The sequence below is a fragment of the Nycticebus coucang genome, chromosome 3 (genome assembly GCF_027406575.1).
Source record: "Nycticebus coucang isolate mNycCou1 chromosome 3, mNycCou1.pri, whole genome shotgun sequence".
NCBI lineage: Eukaryota > Metazoa > Chordata > Mammalia > Primates > Lorisidae > Nycticebus > Nycticebus coucang.
Genome location: NC_069782.1, coordinates 79,873,552 through 79,898,976, shown reverse-complemented (window position 1 = coordinate 79,898,976; position 25,425 = coordinate 79,873,552). Strand labels below are relative to the sequence as shown.

Here is a 25,425-nt window from a genome sequence, read left to right as displayed (position 1 = left end):
TGAAGCCTACTTGATCATGATGAATGACTTTTTTGATGATAAGCTGTAATCTATTGGCTAGGATTTTGTTGAGAATTTTTCCATCTATATTCATGAGTGAGATTGGTCTGAAATTCTCCTTTTTGTTTGGGTCTTTTCCTGGTTTTGGTATCAGGGTGATGTTTGCTTCATAGAATGTGTTGGGGAAGATTCCTTCTTCCTCAATTTTTTGGAATAATTTCTGCAGTACAGGAATAAGCTCTTCCTTGAAGATTTGATAGAATTCTGGAGTGAAGCCATCTGGACCAGGGCATTTTTTAGTTGGAAGCTTTTTTATTGTTTCTTTGATCTCAGTGCTTGAAATTGGTCTGTTCAGGAGGTCTATTTCTTCCTGGCTAAGTCTAGGGAGAGGGTGTGATTCCAAATATTGATCCATTTCCTTCAGATTGTCAAATTTCTGGGCATAGAGTTTCTGGTAGTATTCAGAGATGATCTCTTGTATCTCTGTGAGATCAGTTGTTATTTCCCCTTTATCATTTCTGATTGAGGTTACTAGAGATTTTACTTTTCTATTTCTAGTTAGTCTGGCCAATGGTTTATCTATTTTATTTATTTTTTCAAAACACCAACTCCTTGTTTCATTAATTTTCTGAATGATTCTTTTGTTTTCAATTTCATTGATCTCTGATTTGATTTTGGATATTTCTTTTCTTCTCCTGAGTTTAGGCTTAGATTGTTCTTCTTTTTCCAATTCCATAAGATCTCTTGTGAGATTGTTGATGTGCTCTCTTTCTGTTTTTCGAATGTAGGCATCTAAAGCGATGAATTTTCCTCTCAAAACTGCTTTTGCAGTATCCCACAGGTTTTGGTAGCTTGTGTCTTCATTGTTGTTATGCTCAAGGAAGTTAATGATTTCCTGTTTTATTTCTTCCTGCACCCATCTGTTATTCAACAGAAGATTGTTTAATTTCCATGCCTTTGGGTGGGGTTGAGCATTTTTGTTAGAGTTGAGTTCCACCTTTAGTGCCTTATGGTCTGAAAAGATACAAGGTAAAATTTCAATTCTTTTGATTCTGTTGATATTTGTTTTGTGTCCCAGGATATGATCAATTTTGGAGAATGTTCCATGGGGTGATGAGAAGAATGTATATTCTTTATCTTTGGGGTGGAGTGTTCTATATGCATCTATCAAGCACAGTTGTTCCAGGGTCTCATTTAAATCTCTTATATCTTTGTTTAATTTCTGTTTAGAGGATCTGTCCAGCTCTGTAAGAGGAGTGTTAAGGCCCCCTGTTATGATGGTATTATCAGATATCATATTGCTCAGACTGAGTAAGGTCTGCTTCAAGAATCTGGGAGCATTTAAATTGGGTGCATAAATATTTAGAATTGAAATGTCTTCTTATTGTAGTTTTCCCTTGACCAATATAAAGTGACCATCTTTGTCTTTTTTGACTTTAGTTGCTTTAAATCCACATGTATCTGAAAATAAGATTGCAACTCCTCTTTTCTTCTGAATTCCATTTGCCTGAAAAATTGTCTTCCAACCCTTGACTCGGAGCTTTAATTTGTCTTTTGAAGCCAGGTGTGTTTCTTGCAGACAGCAAATGAATGGCTTGTGTTTTTTAATCCAGTCAGCCAATCTATGTCTCTTCAGTGGGGAATTCAAGCCATTAACATTTATTGAGATAATTGATAAGTGTGGTAGTATTCTATTCGTCTTATTTGGTGAGAGTCCATTGCTTAGTTTTATCTTTTGCATCAGTGTGGAGGTTAGGTTCTGTCCTTTGATTTCTGAGTTCTTACTTTGCTGCTGATCCATTGTGGTGGTCAGTGTGCAGAACAGGTCGAAGTATTTCCTGTAGAGCTGGTCTTGTTGTGGCGAATTTCTTCAATGTTTGTATATCCGTAAATGATTTGATTTCTCCGTCAATTTTGAACCTTAGCTTAGCAGGGTACAGAATTCTGGGCTGAAAATTGTTCTGTTTAAGTATATTAAAGGTAGATGACCATTGTCTTCTTGCTTGGAAAATTTCATTAGAGAAGTCTGCGGTAACTCTGATGGATTTGCCCCTGTAGGTCAACTGGCGCTTACTCCTGGCAGCTTGCAGAATCTTTTCTTTTGTCTTGACTTTGGACAGGTTCATCACAATGTGTCTTGGAGAAGCTCGGTTAGAGTTGAGGCGACCTGGGGTCCGATAGCCCTCTGAAAGCAGTGTGTCAGAATCTTTGGTGATGTTTGGGAAATTTTCTTTTATAATATTCTCTAGTATGGCTTCCATTCCTCTGGGGCAGTCTTCTTCCCCTTCTGGAATTCCTATAACTCGTATGTTGGAACACTTCATAAAGTCCCATAATTCTGACAGTGAACATTCTGCTTTTTCTCTCTTCTTTCCTGCCTCTTTTACTGTCTGAGTTATCTCAAGAACTTTGTCTTCTACCTCTGAAATTCTTTCTTCTGCATGGTCTAACCTGTTGCTGATACTTTCCATTGCATCTTTAAGTTCCCTAATTGACTGTTTCAGTTCCTTCAGGTCTGCTATGTCCTTTTTATATTCTTCATATCGTTCATCTCTTATTTGATTCTGTTTTTGGATTTCCTTTTGGTTATTTTCCACTTTATTAGCAATTTCCTTCATTGTTTCCATCATTTCTTTCATTGTTTTCAACATGTGTATTCTAAATTCCCTTTCTGTCATTCCTAACATTTCTTTACAGGTGGAATCCTCTGCAGTAGCTACCTCATGGTCCCTTGGTGGGGTTGTTGTAGACTGGTTCTTCATGTTGCCTGGAGTTTTCTCCTGATTCTTCGTCATGAGTGATTTCTTTTATCTGTTTCCTTGCCCTAATTTTCCTTTCACTTCCTCTTGCTCTTTAAGTTCTTGTGCCTGTGGACTAAGGGTTGCAGGACCAGAAGGGTGAGAAGGTTGAAGAGCAAAAAAGGGATGAAAGAAAGGAGGACTGAGTGATAAGAAAAAAAGGAAAGATAGAGAAAGGAGAGGGGGTGGGTATAAGGAATATTGACAAAAAGAAGAGAGGCACAGAAAGAGGGAGACAGGGCAATATAGGTGTACAGTAGGGTACTTTGACACAACCGTAAAAAACCCCACCTTCTGGGGGTGCCCAGTTGGGTGGTTCCCTTGAGGTCAGCAGCTCTTTGCTAACCTGATCAGACACAGTACCCCACCTCCACCAAGTAGAGAGGAAAGACAAAAATGCTATAAATCAAACCAAAACAAGCGAACAGAAAACTTTACGGGGATAAAATTGGGTGAAAAACCAAGTGATAGCGGTAGAAACACTAGCAAAAATGAAGTTCTAGTTATTTAAAAAGGCAGCAATGGGAAATTATAATTAAACTAGAAAAATTGAGAAAGAAAAAGGGATCTGTATGGAAAAGATTGAAATTAAAAAACAAAAGAACATCAACAACGTCAAAATAAACAAAAAAAACCAAACAAACAAAAAAAAAAAGAAAAAAATACACAACCAAAAACAAAGCAGTTTGTATATGTTATTGAATTTTGTCTGGGCAACACGTGGTCTTCTGGGGTATGAGATGTTAATCATAGTTCTGATACGACTGGAGGCTGCTGATTTCTCAAACCCCAGCAGGTAGACACCCTAAATCTCTCTTCAGCCCACTTAAAAGGCACTTTGAACTTGTAAACTTGCTGAGCAGAAGGTTTCCCAGCTTTCTCGCTGGATTCACTGCTGAAATGGCTATCCACTTACCCAGTGTGCCAAAACGGGTCTCACTCTGCCCCTGAGGGTTAGGGCTGCAAGGCGGCTCAGACCCCACCCTTAGGCTACTTGGTTGCTGGGTTACCAGCTCCCACCCGTTTCTAGCTCTGCGACCCTGAGGGCGGAGCTTGCCGGGGCAGATCACTGACAATGGTTCCGTGTGACCCACCGCCAAACACTATGAGCTCCATCTGGCTCAGCGGCTCAGACTGGGGCCCTAGACAACGGCCAAAGTTCTCCGTACTCCCGCTCAGGCCCTCCCCAAGGCAGTTCAACTCAGTGCCAAGTCATGGACACCAAAACAGTTCACAGGTAAGGCCTTTCTGGTTTGCAGTCTCGCTGCTACTGAACTTACAGTTGTGGGTGGGTTTAGACGGATTGAACACACGCGACCACTTGCCGGTTTTCCACTGTTTTAGTCCTCCTCTTGGGGTCCAGAAGTCTCTCGCTGACTCCCTGTATCCTCATAGGAGTGATGATAGGCAGATCCCACCAGCCAGAGATGCCTGGAGACCTATCTCCCCAGACTCACGGTGCCCAGATGCAAGGAAGCTGTTACTCGGCCGCCATCTTGCTCCGCCTCAACATTGCTGTATTTTTTGATCACTTCTAGGAGTCTTGAGTCCTTGGGATTCTCTAAGTATAAGATTATATTATCAGCAAAGAGCAAGAGTTTGACCTCCTCTGCACCCATTTGGATGCCCTTTATTTCCTTCTCTTGTCTGATTGTATTGGCCAGAACTTCCAGCACTATGTTGAATAGTAGTGGTGATAGAAGACAACCTTATCTGGTTCTGGTGCTAAGTGCAAAGCTTTCAGTTTTGCTCCATTCCGTATAATATTAGCTATGGGTTTGTCATAGATGGCTTTGATCAGATTAAGAAATTTGCCACCTATGCCTATATTCTTAAATGTTCTGATTAGACAAGGATGCTGAATTTTATTGAATGCTTTTTCTGTATCTATTGAGAGGACTATATGGTCTTTGTTTTTGCTTCTGTTGATATGGCAAATTATGTTTATGTACTCGCATTTAAAAATAGCCTTTCATTCCTGGGATGAAACCTATTTGATCATGATGAATGATTTTTTTTTTTTAATGTGTAGCTGTAATCTATTGGCTAGAATTTTGTTGAGAATTTTTGCGTTTATATTCATTAGTGAAATTTTTCTGAAATTCTCCTTTGTAGTTGGGTCTTTTCATGGTTTTGGTATCAGGGTGATGTTTGCTTCATAGAACAGATTGGGGATTCCTTCTCAATTTTTTGGAATAATTTTTGCAGTATGAGTATAAGCTCTTCTTGGAAGGTTCACTAGAATTCTGGTGTGAAGTCATCTGGACCAGGGCATTTTTTTGGGGGAAGATTTTTTATTGTTTCTTCAATCTCAGTTCTTAAAATTAGTCTGTTCAAGAGATCTATTTCTTCTTGAGTAAGTCTAGGAAGAGGATGTGATTCTACATATTGATACATTTCCTCCACATTGTCAAATTTCTGGGCATAGAGTTTCTTGTAGTCCTCAGAGATGATCTCTTGTATCCCCGTGACATCTGTTGTCATTTCCCCTTTCTTGTTTCTGATTGAGGTTATTAGAGATTTTACTTTTTCATTTCTAGTTAATCTGGCCAAAGGTTTATCAATTTTATTTATTTTCTCAAAAAATCAACTTTTTATTTCATTAATTTTCTCAATGGTTCTTTCGTTTTCAATTTCATTAATATCTGATTTAATTTTGGTTATTTTTTTTCTGCTGCTGGGTTTGGGATTAGATTGTTTTTCTTTTTCCAATGCCATAAGATGGTTGATGAGTTTGTTGATGCTCTATCTTTCTGTTTTTTTTTTTGGAAATGGAGACTCACTTTGTTGCCCTTGGTAGAGCTATGGTGTCATAGCTCACGGTAACCTCCAACTCTTGTCTTAGCCTTCCAAGTAGCTGGGACTACTGGTGCCTGCCACAATGCCTGGCTATTTTTTAGAGACAGGGTCTTGCTCTTGCTGAGGCTGGTCTTGAACTCTTGAGCTCAAGCAATCGACCTGCCTCAGCCTCCCAAGTGCTGGGATTATAGGCATGAGCCATCATGCCCAGTCTCTTTTTCTGTTTTTTGAATGTAGGCATCTGATGTGATATTTCCCTCTTAAGATGCTTTTGCTATATCCCACAGGTTTTGGTAACTTGTGTCTTCTTTGTTGTTATGTTTGAGGAATTTAAGAGATAAAAGAGGAAAAATTTTAAATTCCTCAAACATATCTCTTCCTGAACTCAACTATCATTCAGCATAAGGTTGTTTAATTTCCAAGTCTTTGTGTACGGATGAACCTTTTTGTTGGAGTTGAGTTCCACCTTTATTCTCTTGTGGTCTGAGATGATACAAGGTCTAATTTCTATTCTTTAATTTTGCTGAGGTTTGATTTGTATCCTAGGATGAGGTCAATTTGGGAGTATGTACCATGGTCTGACAAAAAAAAAAATAATGTATATTCCTTAACTTTGGGATGGTGTGATCTGTATATGTCTATTAATCCCATTTGTTCTAGGGTCACATTTAAGTTCTTTGTATCTTTGTTTAGTTTCTGTATAGAGGATCTGTCCAGTTTTGTCAGAAGAGTGTTGAAGTCCCTGACTATTGTGGTGTTATGGGGTATCATATTGCTCAGACCCATCAAAGTCTAGTTCATAAATCTGAAAGTATTTAAATTGGGTGCATAAATATTTAAAATTGAAGACTTCTTATTGTATTGTTCCTTTGACCAGTATAAAGTGTCCATCTTTGTCTTTCTTAACCTTAATTGCTTTAAATCCACTTGTATCTGAAAATAATATTACAACCCCTACTTTCTTCTGGTTTCCATTTGCTTGAAATACTGTTTTTTATCCATTAACTCTGAGTCTTGATTTGTCCTTCATGGCTAGGTGTGCATCCTGGAGACAGCATATGGGCTTGTGCTTTTTTATCCAGTCAGCTGGTCTGTGCTTCTTTAGTGGTGAATTTAGTCCATTGACATTTATTGAGATATTTATTAAGTATGGTGGAGTTCTATTCATCTTATTTTGTGAAAGTTCATTGTGTAATTTTATCCTTTGTGCCACTGCAGAAGCTAAGTTTTGACCTTTAGCTTCTGGGTGTTTACTTTGCTGGTGGTCTACTGTGATGGTCAGTATTGAGAATAAGTTTAAGTATTTCCTATAAAGCTGGTCTTGTTGTGGCGAATTTCCTCAGTGCTTGCACATCTGCAAAAGATTTGATTTCTCCATCAATTTTGAAGCTTAGTTTAGCAGGATATAGAATTCCGAGTTGAAAATTGTTTTTCTTAAGAATGTTGAAGGTGGATGACCATGCTCTTCTGGCTTTGAAGGTTACATATGAAAAGTTTGCTGTCATCCTAATGGCTCTACCTTTGTAGGTCAGTTGGCACTTACTCCTAGCTGCTTGAGGATTTTTTTCTTTCATCTTGACTTTGGACAGGTTCATTGCAAAATGTCTTGCAGAGGCTCTGTTTGTGTTGAGATGACCTGGGATTCATTATCCATCTGAAAAGAGTGTGTCAGGGTCTTTAGTAAAACTTGGGAAGTTTTCCTTTATGATAGTCTCCAGTCTTCCATTCCTTTGGGACAATCTTATTCCCCTTTGGGGATCCCTATTATTCATATAACACTTCATGGAGTCTCGTAGTTCTCTAAGCACCTGTACTTTCTCTCTCTTCTTTTCTGCCTTTTTAACTATCTGGGTTAACCTGAAAACTTTATCTTCTAGGTCTGAAGTTCTTTCTTCTCCATGCTCTAACCTATTTTTGATACTTTCTACTGCATCTTTACATCCCCTGATTGTCTCCTTCATTTCCTCAAGCTTCTCTATATCCTTTCTATATTCTACATATCTCTCATCTGACTTTTGATTCTGTCTTTCCATTTTCTTATCCATTCCTTTTATTGTCTTTATCTACCATATTTTAAATTCCCTTCCTGTCAAGTCCATTAATTCTTTATAGGTGGAGTCTTCTGCAGTAGTAGCTGCCTCATGGTCCCTTGGGGGAGTGCCTCTGTTTTGGTTTTTCATATTGCCCTAATTTTTCTGTCGGTTGCTCCTCATGTGTTCTTTCTTCTTGTTCACCTCCTTGTCCTCTTTTTTTCCTTCTCACTGCCTCTTTTGCTTCAAATTACCTTGTCTCAGAGCTTAGGTCTTTAAGTGGCCTCAGCCTGATCAAAGCCAAACTCTTCTTTGTAGCTAAATAAACAGAAGTCCTTGCTCTTGATGACAATAGTTGCAATATGTTGTCAAGACACCAGGTGGTGCTGAAGTTTTCTTAGGAGACAGAGAGCACAGCCAGCAATATGGTCCTTATTCCAAACTTAATTGCCTTTGGTGATTGCTTGGTTGTTTCCTCAGCATTCAGACCCTGCTGGGTTGGGATCTTAAAGCTCACAAGGATCCTTCAGGGCCAGCTCTCACATTGCCCCTGACTCCATTTTGCATGGGGTGCAGGAGTCCCTCGGCCTGTCCCAAGAGTGCAGTTCTGATCCTGGCAGGTAGAAATAAAACAGCCATCCTTTAGGCCCCTGCTAAGACCTTCTCATGACCTTCGCACAATGGCAGCCTCCTAGCCACAGAGACCTTCTCAGTATGGCTGCCTCACTAGCCACCAAACCTATGGCCAATCCACTCCAACCAGCATTCAAATTTGGTTGATGTATAGTGTTTGAGTTGGCCCACTCTTCCAAGCTTTCCACTCAATGCACAGCTTCCCCCAACAACTGAAAACTCTGGAAAGGCTTCCTCCCATCCTGGACCTTCATGGGGGGCCAGCCCATCCCAGCCAGTCACAATCACTTGCCTAATTCATCAGATTTCTATCACTCTAGATCATATGCTATATCCAGCTTACCACCACGTTGGTGTGCTCCCTGAGCTATGACTCTGGGTGAGGTTCCTGCACCAAGTATGACTGGGTTCTCTCTTTTTCCACAGTCATTCTAAGAGAGCTCAGCTGAATAATTTTCTGGTCCCCTATCTTGCTCTACCCACCCAGAGATATTCTTCATTGCTTATTATTGGCTCTAAGTGGGACACATGGTTAACCTAAACAACCTCTGGCCAGGGTAATGTGATGCAGTGGTTGGCTCAGGCCTATCCACATGCCCCTCCTCCAAGACCCACCCAGAGCACATGAGTATAGAGGAGAGAAGAGAGTAAGTAACTTTTAGAATATATGTGACCTGCTGTGAGAGACTTCAGATAAGATTGGCTTAAGCAAGATACAAGTTTCTTTCTCCCTCAACTGCCTGCAGGTAAGCATCCTGAGAACCCAGGCTTTTTTCTATCTTGCTGCTCCACTCTCCCTGGGCACCATTTACCTGAGTGGTGTGAGATGTTTGACAGCCACCTCCACTGCCCCGTCAGTGGAAATGGAAAAGGGGTAAGAGGAGCACTCACACTTTGTGTAAAGGCATCAACTCCCCACTTCAATCCTGCTGGTCAGTTACTTGGGCAAACATATCTTCTGAGAGATAAGGAAATATAGTCTTTTTTTCTGGAATTCCATGTCCTCAGACAGAAAATAGGGATTCTTAAAACACAGGAGATGAGGGTGATCAGGAAGCAATTGGCAATCTCAGCCCCAGTTTCTCCCTTTGGCCAGCCAAATGTCTGAGTGTCCTCTTCTAGCAGAGACAACCCAAAGCTCTGTCCAGTGCCTATGTCCAGCTCCAAGGCTGGGATCAGGGGAGAGACAGACTGCATCTCAGGTCTGGATGTGGTTCTTTCTGGTGCAGTACCCTCAAACTCTTACACTCATCATCTGCCTCCTCATCCTTAGTATGTCACAGTCAGTCAGAATAAGATCCATGGCCATGTGGGCATTGAAGGGCTGCACAGCTTTTGTAGCCCACTTCTTCCTGGTCTGGGTTTGGTGGCAAGGGTTTGGTTGCTTTAAGGAGTCAAAAATTCAGGCTCACACTGCCAGGCCCATGGTTTCTTTGGTAACACATGCCTCTCAAAATCTCAGTTGGCGTTCTGCCTAGTTGCTCCTAGTTATTCTCTTAGGCAAGTACAGGTTGAATATTCCTTACCTGAATTGCTTGGGTGTTTTGGATTATTTATTTATTTTTTTTTTTGAGACAAAGTCTCACTCTGTTGCCCTGGGTAGAATGCTGTGGCATCATTGAGCTTGAAGCAAGCTCAAAATCTTGGACTCAGGCCATTCTCTTGCTTTAGCTTCCCTAGTAGCTGGGATTACAGGCAAGATGCCTAGCTAGTTTTTCTATTTTTAGTAGAGACTGGGTCTCACTCTTGCTCAGGCTGGTTTCAAATTCCTGAGTTTAAGCAATCTACCCCCCTTGGCTTCCCAGAATGCTGGGATTATAGGCATGAGTTACTGTGCCTGGCCTGTGTTTTAGATTTTTGATTTTTGATTTTAGAATATTATTGGCATCCCTAATTTGAAAATCAAAATCCAAAATGTTCCAATGTGCATTTCCCTTGAGTGTCACATTAGTGCTCAAAACATTTCAAATTTAAGAGCATTTTGGATTAGGAATGCTCAACCCAGTGTTAAAGTCTAAAAACTGTGGCCTTTTATTTATCTGCCTGTGGGTTCTACACATTCACCTTTCTCTCAACTTGAGACTAGTCAAAACAGTCCATTTGGATCGGAGGCAACATTTTTGCTCTGGTTTTTGTTGCTCAGTTGGCTGTCACTGTCAAGCTGAGAGCCTTTATCAAAAGTACTTGAAAATGATTAGGGCCCAGAATCCTGCCTCCTGCTAATACTACTTCAGAAATTTCTATATCTGCCTCAGTTTCAGTTTGTGGTGCAAAAGCAGTAGACTTTCAACTTAGATTATAGCTCATAGTCAAACAAAGTTTCTCTGACCACTGCTGTATTCCCTTACTTCTCGGCCTGCCTACTTAGCTAGCTCTGTCCAGATTCTTCTGGCTCAGGTTGGACTTTGTAGAGAGTGGCAAGATGCACCCAATGAACACCAACATTCTGAAATTTTCAATCATTTCTTTTTAGAGCTAAAGCTGATTTCCCAAAATATTACAGGAATCAGCTTATCAACTACTTTGGCATGACATAACAAGGGTTTCTAGTCTGCCATATCCATGTACAGTATCTAAAAACATATTTTTAGTTTCATTATCTGAAACTAGTTTAGTTTCATACACGTCTCTTTAAGGAATAGAATTCTGTATTAATTAGTATATAGGCTTCCTTTTGTAAGGGAGCTCTCACCACAAAGAGTGGTTTAAATAGGCTAGAGTAGCAGTTCTCAACTGTATTAAACTGTATTGAAGGGCCACAGCATTAGGAAGGTTGAGAATCACTGGGCTAGAGGTTAATTTCTCTTTCATATAAAACCTGATCATAAATAGTCCAGGGCTGATAACCAAACATACTGTATTGGGAAGTTGGCTCTGTCTGGTTTATCTTGCCTTCATCTGAATGGTACAACCTGGCTTGACACCATGACTTCACTTCAGCCTGAGGAGAGGCAAGCAGCAAGGCCCCTTCCTTCTGAAGGGCATGACTGAGAAATTGCACACATCACTTCCGCTAAAATTTCATTCATCAGACCTAGTGCTATGGCATGCTGGCTGCATGGTGCCTGGGAGATGTGGTCATTATTCTGGGTAGTCATGTTCTTGGCTAGAGGAGTTCTATTATTATAGGGGAGAAAATAAAAATTGGGAGACAGGTGGCAGTCTGTTTTGGGGTGGTCCCCCAAATAAAATGGGAGGATGGATTTTGGGGAGTCAAAAACATCAGATATGTACTCTAGGGTATGTCCTCTGAGGGTCTCAGCTCCTTTTGTTCCCTTCAGTCCCTGTGACCTAATCCGTTTGTGCATCTGTCATCAGCCTTCCCTGAAAGCCCATCATGTGGGCCTTGGGGTCAAGGCATCTCTGATACAGCCTGCATTGCCAGGTCACAGCATGGGACTAGCAGTTATTAGGCACTCAGGAAAATGTTTATGGAACTAAACTGAGGTAGTAATAGGCATTTTCTGGATAAACTACATCCGTCCATCCATCCATCCATCTAGATGGCATCTATCATAGGCCACGTCCTGGGGAGTCAGTATCTTTTTGTCAGACAGAAAGACATCCTTTTCCCTATGGATCTTATGGATGGAAGGTCTCTTGTTCTCTAGAAACATTTTTGTCAGAAAAGCAGATACTGTTTGACTTGGTCAAAGCTCTCCCTTCCTTAGGCATCAGTGACACACCGACACATGCCAACATAGCATGTCTTCTAAGAGACTCCCACAGATGCTGTCCCCAGTGGTCATTTGTTCTTTGGGCCAGCTCACTGTCACTTTCCCTTAGTATGGCAATAGTGTCTTGCCCTTTTTTGGTTAAAAACTTTTCCTCCCTCCCTGTGACTCAGTCATGGTGCAGTGCCCCATACCTTCCCGGGAGGAGTAGATGACACAGGCTGGCCCATCGGACAGCGAGTTTTCTATCCCACGATTTTCAAGCAGGGTCAATAAGATTTGATTTGTGCATTTTTAGATCCAAGGATGTAGAGATGTAGACTTATGGCTGCCAGCGACCTTCTTTCCCAAGAGGAGAGAGACTATACTACCTCAGTAACCCCATCATTTCTTCTTGCCCTCCTGTTTCATAGAGAAGCCATCCACCTCTCTTATTCTACTTCTTCTGATCAGCCCATCAGGGACCTGATGACAGCAATGATTCCCATGCCTTTAGCTCTAGCCACTCCCTCTCTGTGAGTCTTTCAGGCTGTCAAATATGCTTAATTTGCTACAATACACAGTGGCTATCTGTCTGTTTCTGTCCACCCAGCCTTCAACCCTCCATCTGGGGAAAAAGTCCTGTAATGTGTAGTCTCAGTGGGACAGTGGGTCTTCCTAAAGTAGTATTCAGCCAGGTATTCCTCCAGGTATGTCCATCCAAGGATAGAGGGCATGTGGCCATAGGTCAGCCAAATGAGCTTCTGCTCCATTGGGACTTTGGATCAAGCTGAGAGACACGCCAAGGACAAAGGACAGGAATCCTTCCTTTGGTGGTGACTGGATGACACTGTGGAGCAAGTGGCTCCAGTTGTCAGAGTCTGGAGTCACCTGGCTCCTGCCTTAACTACGGCTAGTTCCCCGTCAGCTTCTAGGGCTCCCTGCAGTCTTCAGACATACTCCCCTTTTGCTTAACTTAATCAGAGTTGTTTTCCATTGTTTAAAATCAAAGAAACTTCCTACATTATGCAACACATTCAAAAGCAAGCAAGCAAACAAACAAAAAACAAAATAAAAAACCCCATCTCTTCTGACCCCATATCCCTTTCCAAGCTACCTTTCTTCTCTCCTTTATGGCCATGCTTAGCAGCACAGTGTACACAGCACTGGTTCCAGAACTCTCCTCCAGCTCATCCCTCAACCTACTCCAGTGGCTTCTGCCTCCATCACCTTACTGAAGCTTCTTGCTCTAAGCATCTGGTGTCACTGCAATGTCCCCATTTCCCTCTGTCCTTTTTGGCTGCACTTTCCTAGTCCTTTGCCACCTGGAGACTCACTGCTGGATCCTAAGCCCTCTTTTCTCATGTTACTCTTTCCCTGAAGCCCTTAGCCACCCCTTTGACTTCAGGGCCCACCCCTCTGCCCACAATGTCCAGACCTCCTAGACACTCTACTCATGTATGTGCACCTGCCTGCCTCTCCACCTTGTATTTCAAGCACCCAAAAGCACAACCCATGTGTGCTGCTCTTTGGTCAGGGCAGAGTCTCAGCAAATGGCACTTGGCCTACATGGTCCTCAGGCTAGATCCAGCACTCTCTGCCAAAGCAACCATCCCCATCCTGTACTCCCCCCACACAGTACAAGCTTGTACCCTCGGAACCTGACACAGGAGGAGCTTGGTAAATATTTGATCGAATGACTGATAGCAGTGAGACACTGGACAGACCACTTTCACAAACACCGGCCTCCCCCCAGACCTCTTAAGTAGGTATAATTATTGCCACTTTGTGGATGAGGAAACTAATGCCCAAACTGGGCATGGGAGTGCAGAGCCAGTAAATGTGGGAGGGAGCTGGGACAGGGATTCATGTCTAACTCTCCATCCTGGGCTCTTCCTGAGCAGCTGTCACAGTCAGATGAGTGTTCTTGCCAGGCTGCAAATGAAAGAAGTGGGGACAAGAGGCCAAGGCTAAGGTGATGCACAGGACTCTGGTGGTGAAGTTCAGCCAGGCTGTGTCTGAGGGTATCTGCCACAACAGACATCTGCTGACACCCAACCCCAAGAAGACTTCCTTCAAACACATTTGGTGAGGTTCTTGAAAGGCTCTCAGGATGCCCAGGGAGCTGGAAACCCCAGGTCTGAGGCCTGGATCTGGCACCAATTCTCAGTGTAACCACATGTAGTTCATTTCTTCTTGGGGCTCAGATGACTTCATTAAAAATCTAAGTAAGATTCCTGAGATGTGGAGGAAGGGGCCCTAATTCCTGGGCAGAGGCAGAAGTGGGTAGTAACCTCAGCAAACAAATTTCCCATTTTCCCCCTTTGGGCAGGATCCCCCTGCCGGGTTGTGTGTACTAGGGTGGCAGGAGCCTAGGGCCTCCACTTGGATGCCCCTCTCTGGCCCAGGCTATAGCCCTCTGCCAGTCTCCTGAGCGAACTGAGTCCCCACCCCCAAACTGGAGGAGAAGCAGAGATGGCACTGGATCCTGGGCCACTAGAGGGAGGATCTGCAGACTCCTCAGCAAAGGGTTGAGCAAACAAGTGGGAGGTCCCTAGGGCTGAGGACAAAGGAGGAGAACTGACTTCGGGACCCAATTCTCTGAGACTGGGCCAGACAGTAGTCTCCTCTTACCAGGTGTCTCAGAGGAGGATGGCAGGAATCCCTTGTGGACAGAAGGGGTCAGGGCAGCCCTGGGCAGGTGGTTGCCTGTCCTGCATCTGTGGGCTCTTAGGCTACTGGAGGCTGTCAGGGACTTGGGATGTTGAGGGAACTTAATGCCCAGGTCCCCGCCCACTAGGACAGGACCATGGGATCTCATGGCCTGGGCTACTGGCTATTGGTGTCATGGGAGGGGGAAGGAGCGATGGAAGGAGTTTCGGGGCTACAGGAATTGAAGGCTTTGGGGGGTCGGCTCACCCCCGCACATGCTGGCTACTGGAGTCCGTGGGGGTCTCACTGGGAGATTAAAGGCCTCGAGTTAGCCTGGGCTGGGGGGCAAGGGTGGGGATTAGGGATTTGGGCTGGGAAAGGAGTGGTGGATTAAGAGCAATGAGGCACCTGGCTAAGGACGCCACGTTGGGGAAAGGAGTCTTCTAGTCTGGGGTTGTGGGGGCTGGAAGGAGGGCTATGGGACCGGGCCGGGACTCTGGAGCCCAGTAGGTAGACTAGGATCATACTTGGGGTCCGTGAGGATGGAGGTGAGAGTAGGGGACTGGAGAGTTTCCGGGTTTGGAGAATCCCCAATCCATGGTGGCGAGTCTAGAAGTCTGGAAATAGAGGGGACTAGGCCTGGCATCCAAAGGGGCGAGCCCTGGAGGAAGGAGGTCTTGAGTGCAGGGAGAGGGCCAGAAAATTGTGAGAGGCTAGGCCAGGATGACTGAGTAACAGAGGCCAAGCGGTGAGGAATCGGGTCGCCAGAGGCTTCGCAGACCTCAAAGCCTGGCACGGTGCGGTAGGGGCAGGCTAGGCGAGGGGGCGGGGCTATGAGGAAGGGGACGGGGGGGCGGGGTCGGGAGCTCAAGGATTGTGGGGAGTTCCCAGCGTGGTCCTGTCGGAAAGGTGGGTGTTTGGGTGGGGGTTGTTGGGCTGGCCTGGAAAGCAGGGTATCGTGGTGGGGGCGGAGCCGAAAAGACAGAGGACAGTGGGCCCTGGTCGAGAGGAGGGATCGGGAAGGAGGTTTAGGGGATCGCGCGCAGGGCCAGAGAACGGGGTCTTGGGGGCGACGCGGGCAAAGTCCCGGGCGGGGGCGGGGCCTGGCCCGGGGGTGGGCCCAGGTGAGTAGCGCCTCCGCCCCCTGCATTCCGCCCCCAGGGCCCGCGCCCTCCGCCCTCCGCTGCGCCTCCTCGGCTCTGGCACTGCGGACCGGGCGGACCGCGGCGAGCTGCGCCTGGGACCCAGGCCGGGTCCGGTTCCGGCTCCATCTTGGGCCGCGGAGCTGGGCACCTGTGGCGGCCTCAGGAGCAGCGCTTCCGCCGGCCTGCGCGGCTCCGGACGGGCGAGAGGGTGAGCGGGCGTCTCCGGTGTGTCGGGGGGAGGGGCGTGGTGGGCGGCGCCCCCTCCCTGCTCCCTGGAACCCACTCCTCACCTCTGCTGCACCCGAACCCTCGCCTCCCGCCCCACCGGGTGCTCAGCGCCTGGTGGCCACATCCCTCCTCCCCCTTCCCCCTCGCCTCTCCTTGCCCCGGCCTGTCTCCTATCTCTATCCGCCCATTTTTCATTACTCTGCTCTGGACCAGGTCTCCTTCAGCCTGCACCCTTGCTCCTGTCGCTTTTTCCTCTCGCATTCCTGCTCTCTTCCATCCTCCCCATCCTCCATCCTACCCTCCTGCCACTGCCCACAGCCCGGCCCCAACCCCCTTCCCCCTTGGTCTTTCGCGACTCCTGCCCCACATTCTTTCTCTCAGCCCACAGCTCCATCTTTCTTCAGTTGCTGCCCTTGCTGCTGGGAAGGGCTTGTAACCCAGTTTCGGGCCGTGTTGAGGTCGTACCTAAGGGTACGGGTGGGCTTGTGCAGGAGGGACGGGTAAGGGAGCCCTGCGCTGGGGGAGGCTGCACGGTGTGGTATGTTTGGGTTTAGCCCCGCAGCAGGGGCGGCCTGTGCTTGGCCTGCGGAGTAGAGCTGTGTAGACGCTGTTTCCTGCAGACTCCCGCTGCACACAGGCCTGTGAGTCCACGTCCAAGCTGGCCTGTCAGCTAGATGCCCCCAAGAAGCCTGGACAAACACTTCCGAGGGGAGGAAGCTCAGGGACTGTTGGGAGCTTGGGCCTCTTTCTGATAAGCAGAGCCGTGTTGGTGGGACCGTTGCCCTATGGTTACCCTGGAACCCTTTTTTGACAGAGCCTGTGACCTGGGGCTGTTCCTAAAGGCACCTTCATCTCCCCTGTGATGGGCAGGTTTTGTCCTCTTCAAGTCATCCTTTCAGGTGTGCTGCACCAACCAACTGTGGTCCTGTGTGTTCCTGCCAGGCCTCCTTTAGCTCTGGATAAAACCTCCTGCTGGAGGTCGTCACGCCCCCACTATGCAATGCAGGATTTGTGGGGTGTGTATTTCTGCCTGGTCCCTGAGGGGTAAGGTCCATATTTGAACATGTGACCAGTTTTCCCTCCTGACCATGTGGGTTTGATTTTCCTGTTTTGGATTTTGCTGGACACAGAAGTCATCAACCAAATACTTGCTGCTTAACAGGTGGGGACTTACATGGATGCCACAATGTGGTCCGAGACAGGACCCACTTGTAGTAGCATTGGTCCCTCCCCTGCACCTCCCTCCCCCCCCAGCTCATCCCAAAGGCCTGGTCTGACCAAGCCTCTTTGTTTGGGCTAGTTTCAAAGTGTCTGTAGAATGGGGGGTTTTGCTGGAGATGAAGGTCAATTGCTGCATATGAGGCTGGTTCATCTTTTTAGTTGCTGACAAGCAGAACCTGAGGTGGCAGGACAGCCTGGTGGTGGCCACAGGACATCAGCCACAGCCATCACAACTTTGACATGAAAAGGGGCTGGAGAGAGAACATTAAGGTACCATTCAAAGAACTCTAGGGGTCGTGGATTTGTCTATGTGCCTGCTTTTTATTTTGCATTAAAACATCATCCCAGGGTGTCCTTTTCCATGGTTATAAAGGTAGGGTGACCTGCCATTCTGAGCATTTAAAATGCCAGTTGTAGGAGAATACTGTTTTGGGGTTCTGAACTGGCCACTTTCAGCTATGGTTCTCTGACATTTCTGATCAGCTCCAGGCCTCAGTTTTGTCACCTGACGCTTGGGAAGGGAACCAGCAGATACAGAGACCACCTACTAGGGTCTGTATGCACAATGCATAGCGTTGGGCACTTCTATGAGGCAGGCATAGTGGGACCCTCATCACTGATGGCTTCTTATCAGGTCTTGGTAGGGGTCTGAGGGTGCCCCTAGCCCTTTCGCATCTGTCTTCCCAGGTGCCAGGGGCCACTTCCTGGATCTTTATGGCCCTATTCCCTAGGAGGGCCCAAGATGGTGGGGCTCAGCCAGAGGCTGTGCAGGCTGTCCATATGGGGCTTCCTTGGCATTCTTGGACCTTCGGCTGGATGGTTGTCTACCTGCCAGGAGTTGGTGGCAACCATAGCCTTCCCAGACAGCAAGCGCAAACTGCCCCTCCTGCCCTCCTCACTCCAGGGCAGCTAAGCTGCCAGAAGCTGCTAAGGAGTAGGTGGGGGTCCCCTCAGTCACTTGTTGCATGGGCAAGTCATGAGCACCATTGCCAGTGTCTGGCTCTGGGTGGGGTCTTGGGGTTCCAGTCAAGCCAAGGCACCAGTTAAGTAAAAAGATAAATTTTTTAGAGGCAAGAACCATCAGGATAGAGGTCTGCACAGTTCTCAGAGGAGAAGAAAACTCACACACTCATCAGCTGTATGTCCTTGGCAGGTCACCGAACCTCTCTGAGCTTTGATCTCCTTGTCTATTGAATGGGGATAATGACATATCTCATGATGTTGCTTTGGCAATTAAATGAGAAAACATGTGCAAAGGATGTGGCACATGGTGAGTGATCAGGCACTGAGAGCTATTAGTATTATTACCGTCACTATAATTGTTAGTGGCTTCATTGCCCTCCTCTGTTTATATATCTGTTTTAGAGCTCCTTGATGGCAGGGCCTGGGCCAGAGTCCTTTCCTGGCTACTCATCCTTTTCCTGACCCTCTCAGGGACTGGGCTGGCTTTGGTCACAAACAGCACCCTGGATGGGACAGACTTTACGAGGTTGGGGCTGTGACTAGACTGCATGGTACAGCATGGTAGCCATTAGCCACAGGTGGCCAGTAAGATTTAAATTATAAACTTTAAATTTAGATAAGATTAAACTTCCCATTTCTAAGTTGCGGTGGCCACCTGTCAAGTGGTCAGTACCCACATGTGGGCAGCACAGGGTAGATCTTTTACATCATCACAGGAAGTTGTATGGAACTGAACTCCCAGGGACTAATGGCTCTAGCATCATCCTAGCTATGGCTCCAACAGCTACCAGCTGTCTCCTGAGTGCTGGGATAACATGAAGTTTGTAATTTCTCGGAAACTGAATTCTGGAGCTCTTCCCACCTTCCTTCTCAGGGACACTTGCTGGCCTGGCTGGGGTGATTAGTTTCCTGACAGTCCTTATCAGCCCAGGGGTGGAAAGGCAGGGTTGGGATTGCCCAAATGCAACTGCTATCCCCACCCTGTTTCTCCAGCTGGTCCTGACTGGCAGAGAGTCCTGATCTTTCTAGTTCATAGCTTTGTCTAGAGTTGGGGGCCCAGACACCCTGACCCTACTGCTCCCCTCGTCTGCTCTGGACACATGGCCTCTCTCCTGCATACCCTGTTCCCTCCAACCAGCTGCCTTCTCCCTCCTTTCTCTCCTGACTGACATGACTGATCCTCCAGGAAGCCTAGATCCACCCGCCAAAGTGAGCTCTCCCGCCTTGGAGGGGCCTTTCCTGAGATCCCCCTTCTGACATTCAGTAGCCTCCTCTGTGGCTTTGTTCTTGCATTTGCTCATTCTCTCAGTCAGGCACACAGCAGCATCCTCTGCATGCCTCACTGGTGGCCCACCATCCCCAGGGCCACAGCCAGTCTAAGTGAGTCCTGTGTTCTCCACACCTAGAGCTGGGCATATGGTAGGGCCTCAGGAGGTTGCTGTGTAATAAACAAACAAATCCTGAGTGAGTCCCATGGCTAGGGTTGTTGTGTAGGGCCTCTCTCTGCCCTTGGATCTGGAGGTAGGAGTCAGGGAACCCTTTTCCTCTTTACACTGCCAAGACTGAACCCCAGAGACGTGACAGCTCAGCCGAGCTGGGCCAGAGAGGATGGGGAGCCAGGTACAGGAAAGCCCAGGGCAATTCTCAGTGTCACTGTTCCTTGCTTCCTCAACCTGCAGACCTTCTATGAGCCCCTGCTCTACCGAGGATGCCTCAGTCCTCAGTGAGATGGATACTGCCACTCCCTGGAGGAAGCAGGCTAGGATGGGCCCGGCATGCTGTCCTGGTTGTAACATATTGGAATATTTCTGTGCTGACTGACAAAGATCTATTACCTCATTACCAACTCTTCCTCCATTCTCCCCTCACCCCCTGGGGTCTGTGGTCCCTTCTCTGAGGCTCAGCAGATTTGGTCTCTTCCCTCTTGGGGCCCCTCCCCCCAGCTAGCCAGTACAGAGTCATCATCTGATATGGCGGGTGGTCTCCAGGATCCTACCCTAGGACAGGTTCTACCTGCTTGATGTTGCCTATGAGATATTTGCGGTGTCATCCTTGCATATAAGATGACCTTGATTTGAAGGCTCTTGTCTTCTCAGTATCTTGCTTATGGTTGTGACCTGTTAGGCAGGTTGGTATTGAAGCTGTTCCCACTGTGGACCTAGCACCGTATCACTCATAGCAGTGTCCGGCTGAGGTGCTGCCACCTAACTCAACGCCCCACTTTTTCTCTCCTGCAGGCAGCCATGAGCTCCAGCCGCCCTGAGCCGGGTGCCCGGGTACCCCTAAGCCCCCACCTGCAACCCCTGTCCCGGAGCTCATCCAGCCTGCTGGGTGATGGCCGAGGGCAGAGGCCAGAGCTCCGGAAGAGTGCCAGCAGCACTGTGTGGCAGGCCCAGCCAGATGAGGCCAGCACTGGTTCCCAGGCCCCAGAGGAAGAGGCGTGCCCAGCCAAGAGCATGGAGCCAACACAGGCCTCCAGCCCCCAGCCACAGGCTGGTGCTGGGGGCCACTGGCGGAGTAACACTGTAGGCAATGTGTCTACCATGGGCAGTGGTGACCTGTGTCGTCTGCGGGCCCCTGGTGCTACTGCTGTGCAGAGGAGCCACTCAGACCTGGTCCATAGCATCCAGATGCGGGGCCACAGCAGTGCTCGTAAGACCAGCCTCAGCTGTGTGGTGCTTGGCAGCTCCCCAGTCCACAGGGCTCACTTGCAGCCTGGCAGTACTTCTGACCAGGGTGGTCGGTTCCCTGCAAGCCTGGAAAGGAATCTGGCTCCAGAGGATGGAACTTCTAACTCAGCGTGGATGCTGGGGGAGAGTCAGGTTGGAGTGCTGCCGCTAGACCCGGAAGGCACAACTACTGACAGCAGCAGTCCCCGGCCTGGGCCCAAAGACGCTGGGCAGCCGGCCACCACCTCCTGCCATGCTTTGCCCCCAGCAGCTCTACTCTGCGATATGAATAAGGGGGGAGCTGGCAGCTGCTATCGCGCCCTGCCTGCCACAGGGATCCTGGCTTTTCCCAAACTAGTGGCATCAGTGAGCGAGTCTGGGCTACAGGCTCAGCATGGGGTGAAGTTTCACTGTAGATTGCCTGGGGGACTCCCTGGACACTCTTGCTGTGCCCACCCTTGGGATCCTACAGAGCCTGGATCCAGGACCAAAGATGTGTGGACCATGACCTCAGCCAGCGACTTGGCCCCTGCGGTGGCATCCCTTCCGTCAGCCCAGGATGCTGGTGTACAGGCAGCCCCAGTGGCAGCCTGCAGAGATGTGGCCACCAGCCCATCCATGGAAGCACCTATAGGCCTGCACATGTTCCCAGAGGTGACGCTGGGGTCCGGCTTGGAGGAGGCGCCATCCCCTGTGCGGGATGTCCGATGGGATGCTGAAGGCATGACATGGGAGGTGTATGGAGCCTCGGTGGACCCTGAAGTGCTTGGCGTGGCCATCCAGAAGCACCTGGAAATGCAGTTTGAACAGCTGCAGCGGGCACCTGCCAGCGAGGACAGCCTGTCTGCAGAGGGCCGCAGGGGGCCGCTGAGGGCTGTCATGCAGTCCCTGCGGCGTCCCAGCTGCTGTGGCTGTTCCACTGCAGCCCCCGAGTGAGGAGCTGCAGCTCTTGGAGCTGACCTGGACCCATGGACTTAGCTTGAGACCAGGGCCAGGGACAGTGGGGGCCCCATGCTCCCTGGACCTACTGGCAGCTGGCCACAGCTCTCATCTACACACCAGCTGCATATAGGCCACAGGACTGCAGCCTGGGGCTCTCTGCCTCATGTCGCTGGGCTGGTTTTTAAGGGCTTGTTTCCCAAGGGCCACATTTCTTTCTGCGCATTCCAGGCTTTGAACGTGGAGAAGGGATTTCAGCCCTATGTGTAAGGGAGATCCTGAATTTTCTGTAAAAAACTTGACTTTCTATTCAGCCTGCCCTCAGAACTTTGCCATATTTTCCCCTCAGATTCTCTGCAGCTTTATTTCAAAGCAGTACTTTAAATGAGAAATGATGAATTCTTGACACGAAGTGTGGGGCCCCAGTGACAGGGGCTACCTGTGTCTTCAGGGAAAGAGACTGGCATTGCTAAAGGCCTCCTATATGCCACCTACTGTGCATAACACCTTACCTTATTGAGTCTTCACCTCTTCACCCTGTTTAACAGATGAAACAATAGACATTTGACAAGGCTATAGCTGATGTGCCCTGTGTTGGACAGCTTGAAGGCTTGGGGCTAAGATTCAATGCTAGGGCTGGCTGAATCTGCAGGGTTTCCTGCAGCACACACCCAGTCTGGTTCAGTGAAGCTGTGTACAAGAAGAATTTGTTGAGTCCATATTCCATGCCAGGTTCTATGGATTCCATGGTGAATGAGACAGGCTGCCCCGCCCCAGCCGAGCTCATGGTGTGCCGTGGGACGGGGGGTGCTGAGCAGTACAGAGGGCTGCCAGGCTTCCAGGGCCACTTCTAAAAGCCAGCTCCTCTTGCAAGTCATTGTGTCAGTAGGTGGCCTCAGGAAGAGAAGATAGGTGGGCAGCCACTGCACCTGAAATACGTTGCAGCGCCTTAAGTTTCACCATTGTCACTTCATTCCTTTGGCTTAGGGATTTCTTCTCAGCTGACACAGTTGTTGGAAGGTGGGTGGGCAGGAAGGGATAGGGATAGGGAAGGGTCCTGGCTGTGGGCCATGAGGTGGAGACTCCAACCTGGTGGGAAATGGCCTGAGATGGGAGGCCATGGGGGTTCCCTGAGTCCTGCCAGTGTGATCTGACATGGGCTAGGCAGTGGGGTCCAGGGGATTTGGTGGGAGGGGGCTTAAGAGTTTGGCATGGCCTGTCTTCATTGCCCAAGAATTCTCAAGAGCTGCAGAAGATGTGAGTGAGCTTATGTCCTTGTCCTGCGACTTGGCATTGAATCCCCCAGTCCACACTTGGGAGGGAGCCAAAGGGTTAGAGTGGTGTTAGGGCCCATGACCTGTCCTGTTCCTGGGGCCTCTTCTGCACCTAGGAACCCAGGACCTGAGAGCTGGCCTACCCTTCCCTATCCTCGAGGAGCTGGTGCTCACTGAAGTGGAAATGACACATGCAGAAATGGGATGATTTTTAAGGCAGGAGTGACATTCTAACAGGCCCAAGGAACAAAGGGAGAAAGGAGTGCATCAGGTCTAATGCTTCCCAAAGCCCCAAGATGGGCCATTCTTGCCCATGTATGTGCCTTTTCCATGTGTGCAAGTGCACCCCTCCTTGGGGATGTAGGCCTGTTGGTCCCTCTGTGTGTGGTACAGGGCAAGCGCCTCACATTCTGGGGAGTGACACATGGGTACATGCAGCTTTTGTGCCTGGCCCTGCTACAGGGGCCCCAAGGAGCCCCAGCCTGGTGGGGCCACACAGGAGGGAGTAAATGGATGTGGGGGTATAGGGGAGGGGCCCTTCACAAAGGGCCACAGTAAGCAGAGTCTTGTGGACACAGAGGGTTGGACGGGTGGGTGGAGGGGTAGAAGGACCGGCAGGCGGATGGAACAGGCTGATCAGAGGTTGGAAGTGCCTGTTCTGCCCAGGCCGTGGTGAGTCATTGCAATGAAGGCCCTGTGTGGGTGCTTATTGGGTCTGGAGGAGTCCCCATTGTGAAGCTGCTAGTGTGACTGAGGGATAGGACTTTGGAGGATTTGTGGAAGGGGTGGTGGGACCAGATAGAAATATCTGGCTAAGAGTGGTGGCTCAAGCCTGTAATCCTAGCACTCTGGGAAGCCAAGGTGGAGGATCATTTTAGACCAGGAGTTCGAGACCAGCCCTGAGCAACATAGCAAGACCTTGTCTCTACAAAAAACAAAGATGAGCTGGGTGTGGTGCTGCACACCTATAGTCCTAGTTTCTCAAAGGGCTGAGGCAGGAGGATTGTTTGAATCCAGGAATTTGAGATTGCAGTGATGACACCATGGCACTCTAGCTGGGGCAACAGAGCAAGACCCTATCTGGAGAAAAAAAAAAAAAGGAAAAAGAAAGAGAAATATACTTTTGGCTGCTAGGGGGGAAGAAATTGGCCTGGAGGAGGTAGGAGGCAGAGCCTAAGAGGATGTGGTGGGGGATGCCAGGGAGGGGCTGTGACAAAGTGGGCACCTGGAGGCTGACTACACGTGTGTGTGCATATCTTTCTCACACACACATATACACACACAAGTGCAGTGGATTTGAGAAGAAGCAGTTCCAGGAAACTGAGGTTTCTAGTTTGTGCAAGAGGAGGGTTAGGCCACTACCTGGGACAAGGGAAGGCAGGTGGCAGGTTCAGGAGGGGCAGAGGAAGGGCCACATACCACAAAGTTTGGCTGGGAGCAGTGAAACCCACTTCACAAGGAGACTTTCTCCTCTGTCATAAGCAGATTTGCATGTGTCTGCTCTGCTTGGCTGTGTGCCAATCTGTGCCACCTCCACACACCCGGAAGGTTGTGATGGCAGGCAGGGCTGGGCCTGGTATGGAGCAGGCCAGCCAAGCTGCCCACTCACTGCACCATGACCAAGATGAATGTTTGCACGGCAGCGCTGGACTCTAGCCTGGCTAGGGTCCCCGGACTACCCTCCTGGGTAAACCGTGTTCCTGTTCTCACTAGCTCAGGCTGACAGCTGCCACCTGTGCTCTGCTTGGCTCAACTGCAGCTTAGTTTCTGAATTGGACCTGGAGACTCATTCCCAGACCCCTGGTTGCAGCCCCACCTGGGCTAGGCCTGATGTCTGCAGTGGTTTAGGGACCCAGAGCATGGCCACTGGCTCAGTTTACGATCATCCCTGGTCTCCAGTCTGGGTCCCTTTCAGGCCCACTTTAGGAGGTGTTGGATTTGATTGTTGATATGTTTGTTTTGTTTTGATTTTAAAATAAATACAAGTTTCACAGTAAGAGCTTTGCCGGGCCCTTTCAGAGGATTGGTCCTGGCTGGTCTGTTTATTTTGTCCTGGTAAATTCTGTCCTTTGGAGCATAAACCCTAGTGTCCTAGAACTCACTGCCTCAGCAGAATTCCCCCTTCTGTCTTCACAGGGTTTCCTCACTTTTGCCCACCTGTTCTCCATCCACAGCAGGCTGGTCTGGAGCTTGTCACTTCTGGGCATGCCCATCCTGTGTCTAGGACCCAAGGCGTGCATCATTGTCTTGCTCCCAGCTTGCTATCACCCTCACAAGGAACTACTAATCCAGACTGGGGGGAAGCTATCCCTACTAGAGCTGAGACTGTTGCCATAGCCACAGTACTAGGGATGGAGGATGAGCAGGAGTGGCCTGATGTTACCTCCCCTTACATATGCTAGACCCATTTGACTGGGGCTG

The 25,425-nt window shown here is 48.2% G+C and overlaps 1 protein-coding gene across 3 annotated transcripts in view; it reads left to right on the top strand.

Moving 5' to 3' along the window:
- Positions 1–24,979, top strand: part of GPRIN2 (G protein regulated inducer of neurite outgrowth 2) — a 39,481-nt gene extending 14,502 nt beyond the window's left edge. The window contains exons 2-6 of one of the 3 annotated variants that reach the window (XM_053585695.1): positions 13,818–14,001; positions 15,727–15,918; positions 16,753–16,954; positions 17,319–17,429; positions 20,360–24,979. In XM_053585695.1, coding sequence (XP_053441670.1) covers positions 17,400–17,429; positions 20,360–21,727 — 1,398 coding nt within the window. In that variant the 5' untranslated portion in view covers positions 13,818–14,001; positions 15,727–15,918; positions 16,753–16,954; positions 17,319–17,399 and the 3' untranslated portion in view covers positions 21,728–24,979. Of the gene's footprint in view, positions 1–13,817; positions 14,002–15,443; positions 15,475–15,726; positions 15,919–16,752; positions 16,955–17,318; positions 17,430–20,359 lie in introns of those variants that run through there. The other 2 variants (XM_053585697.1, XM_053585696.1) reach the window with 2 other exon arrangements.
- Positions 24,980–25,425: the final 446 nt, after the last annotated feature.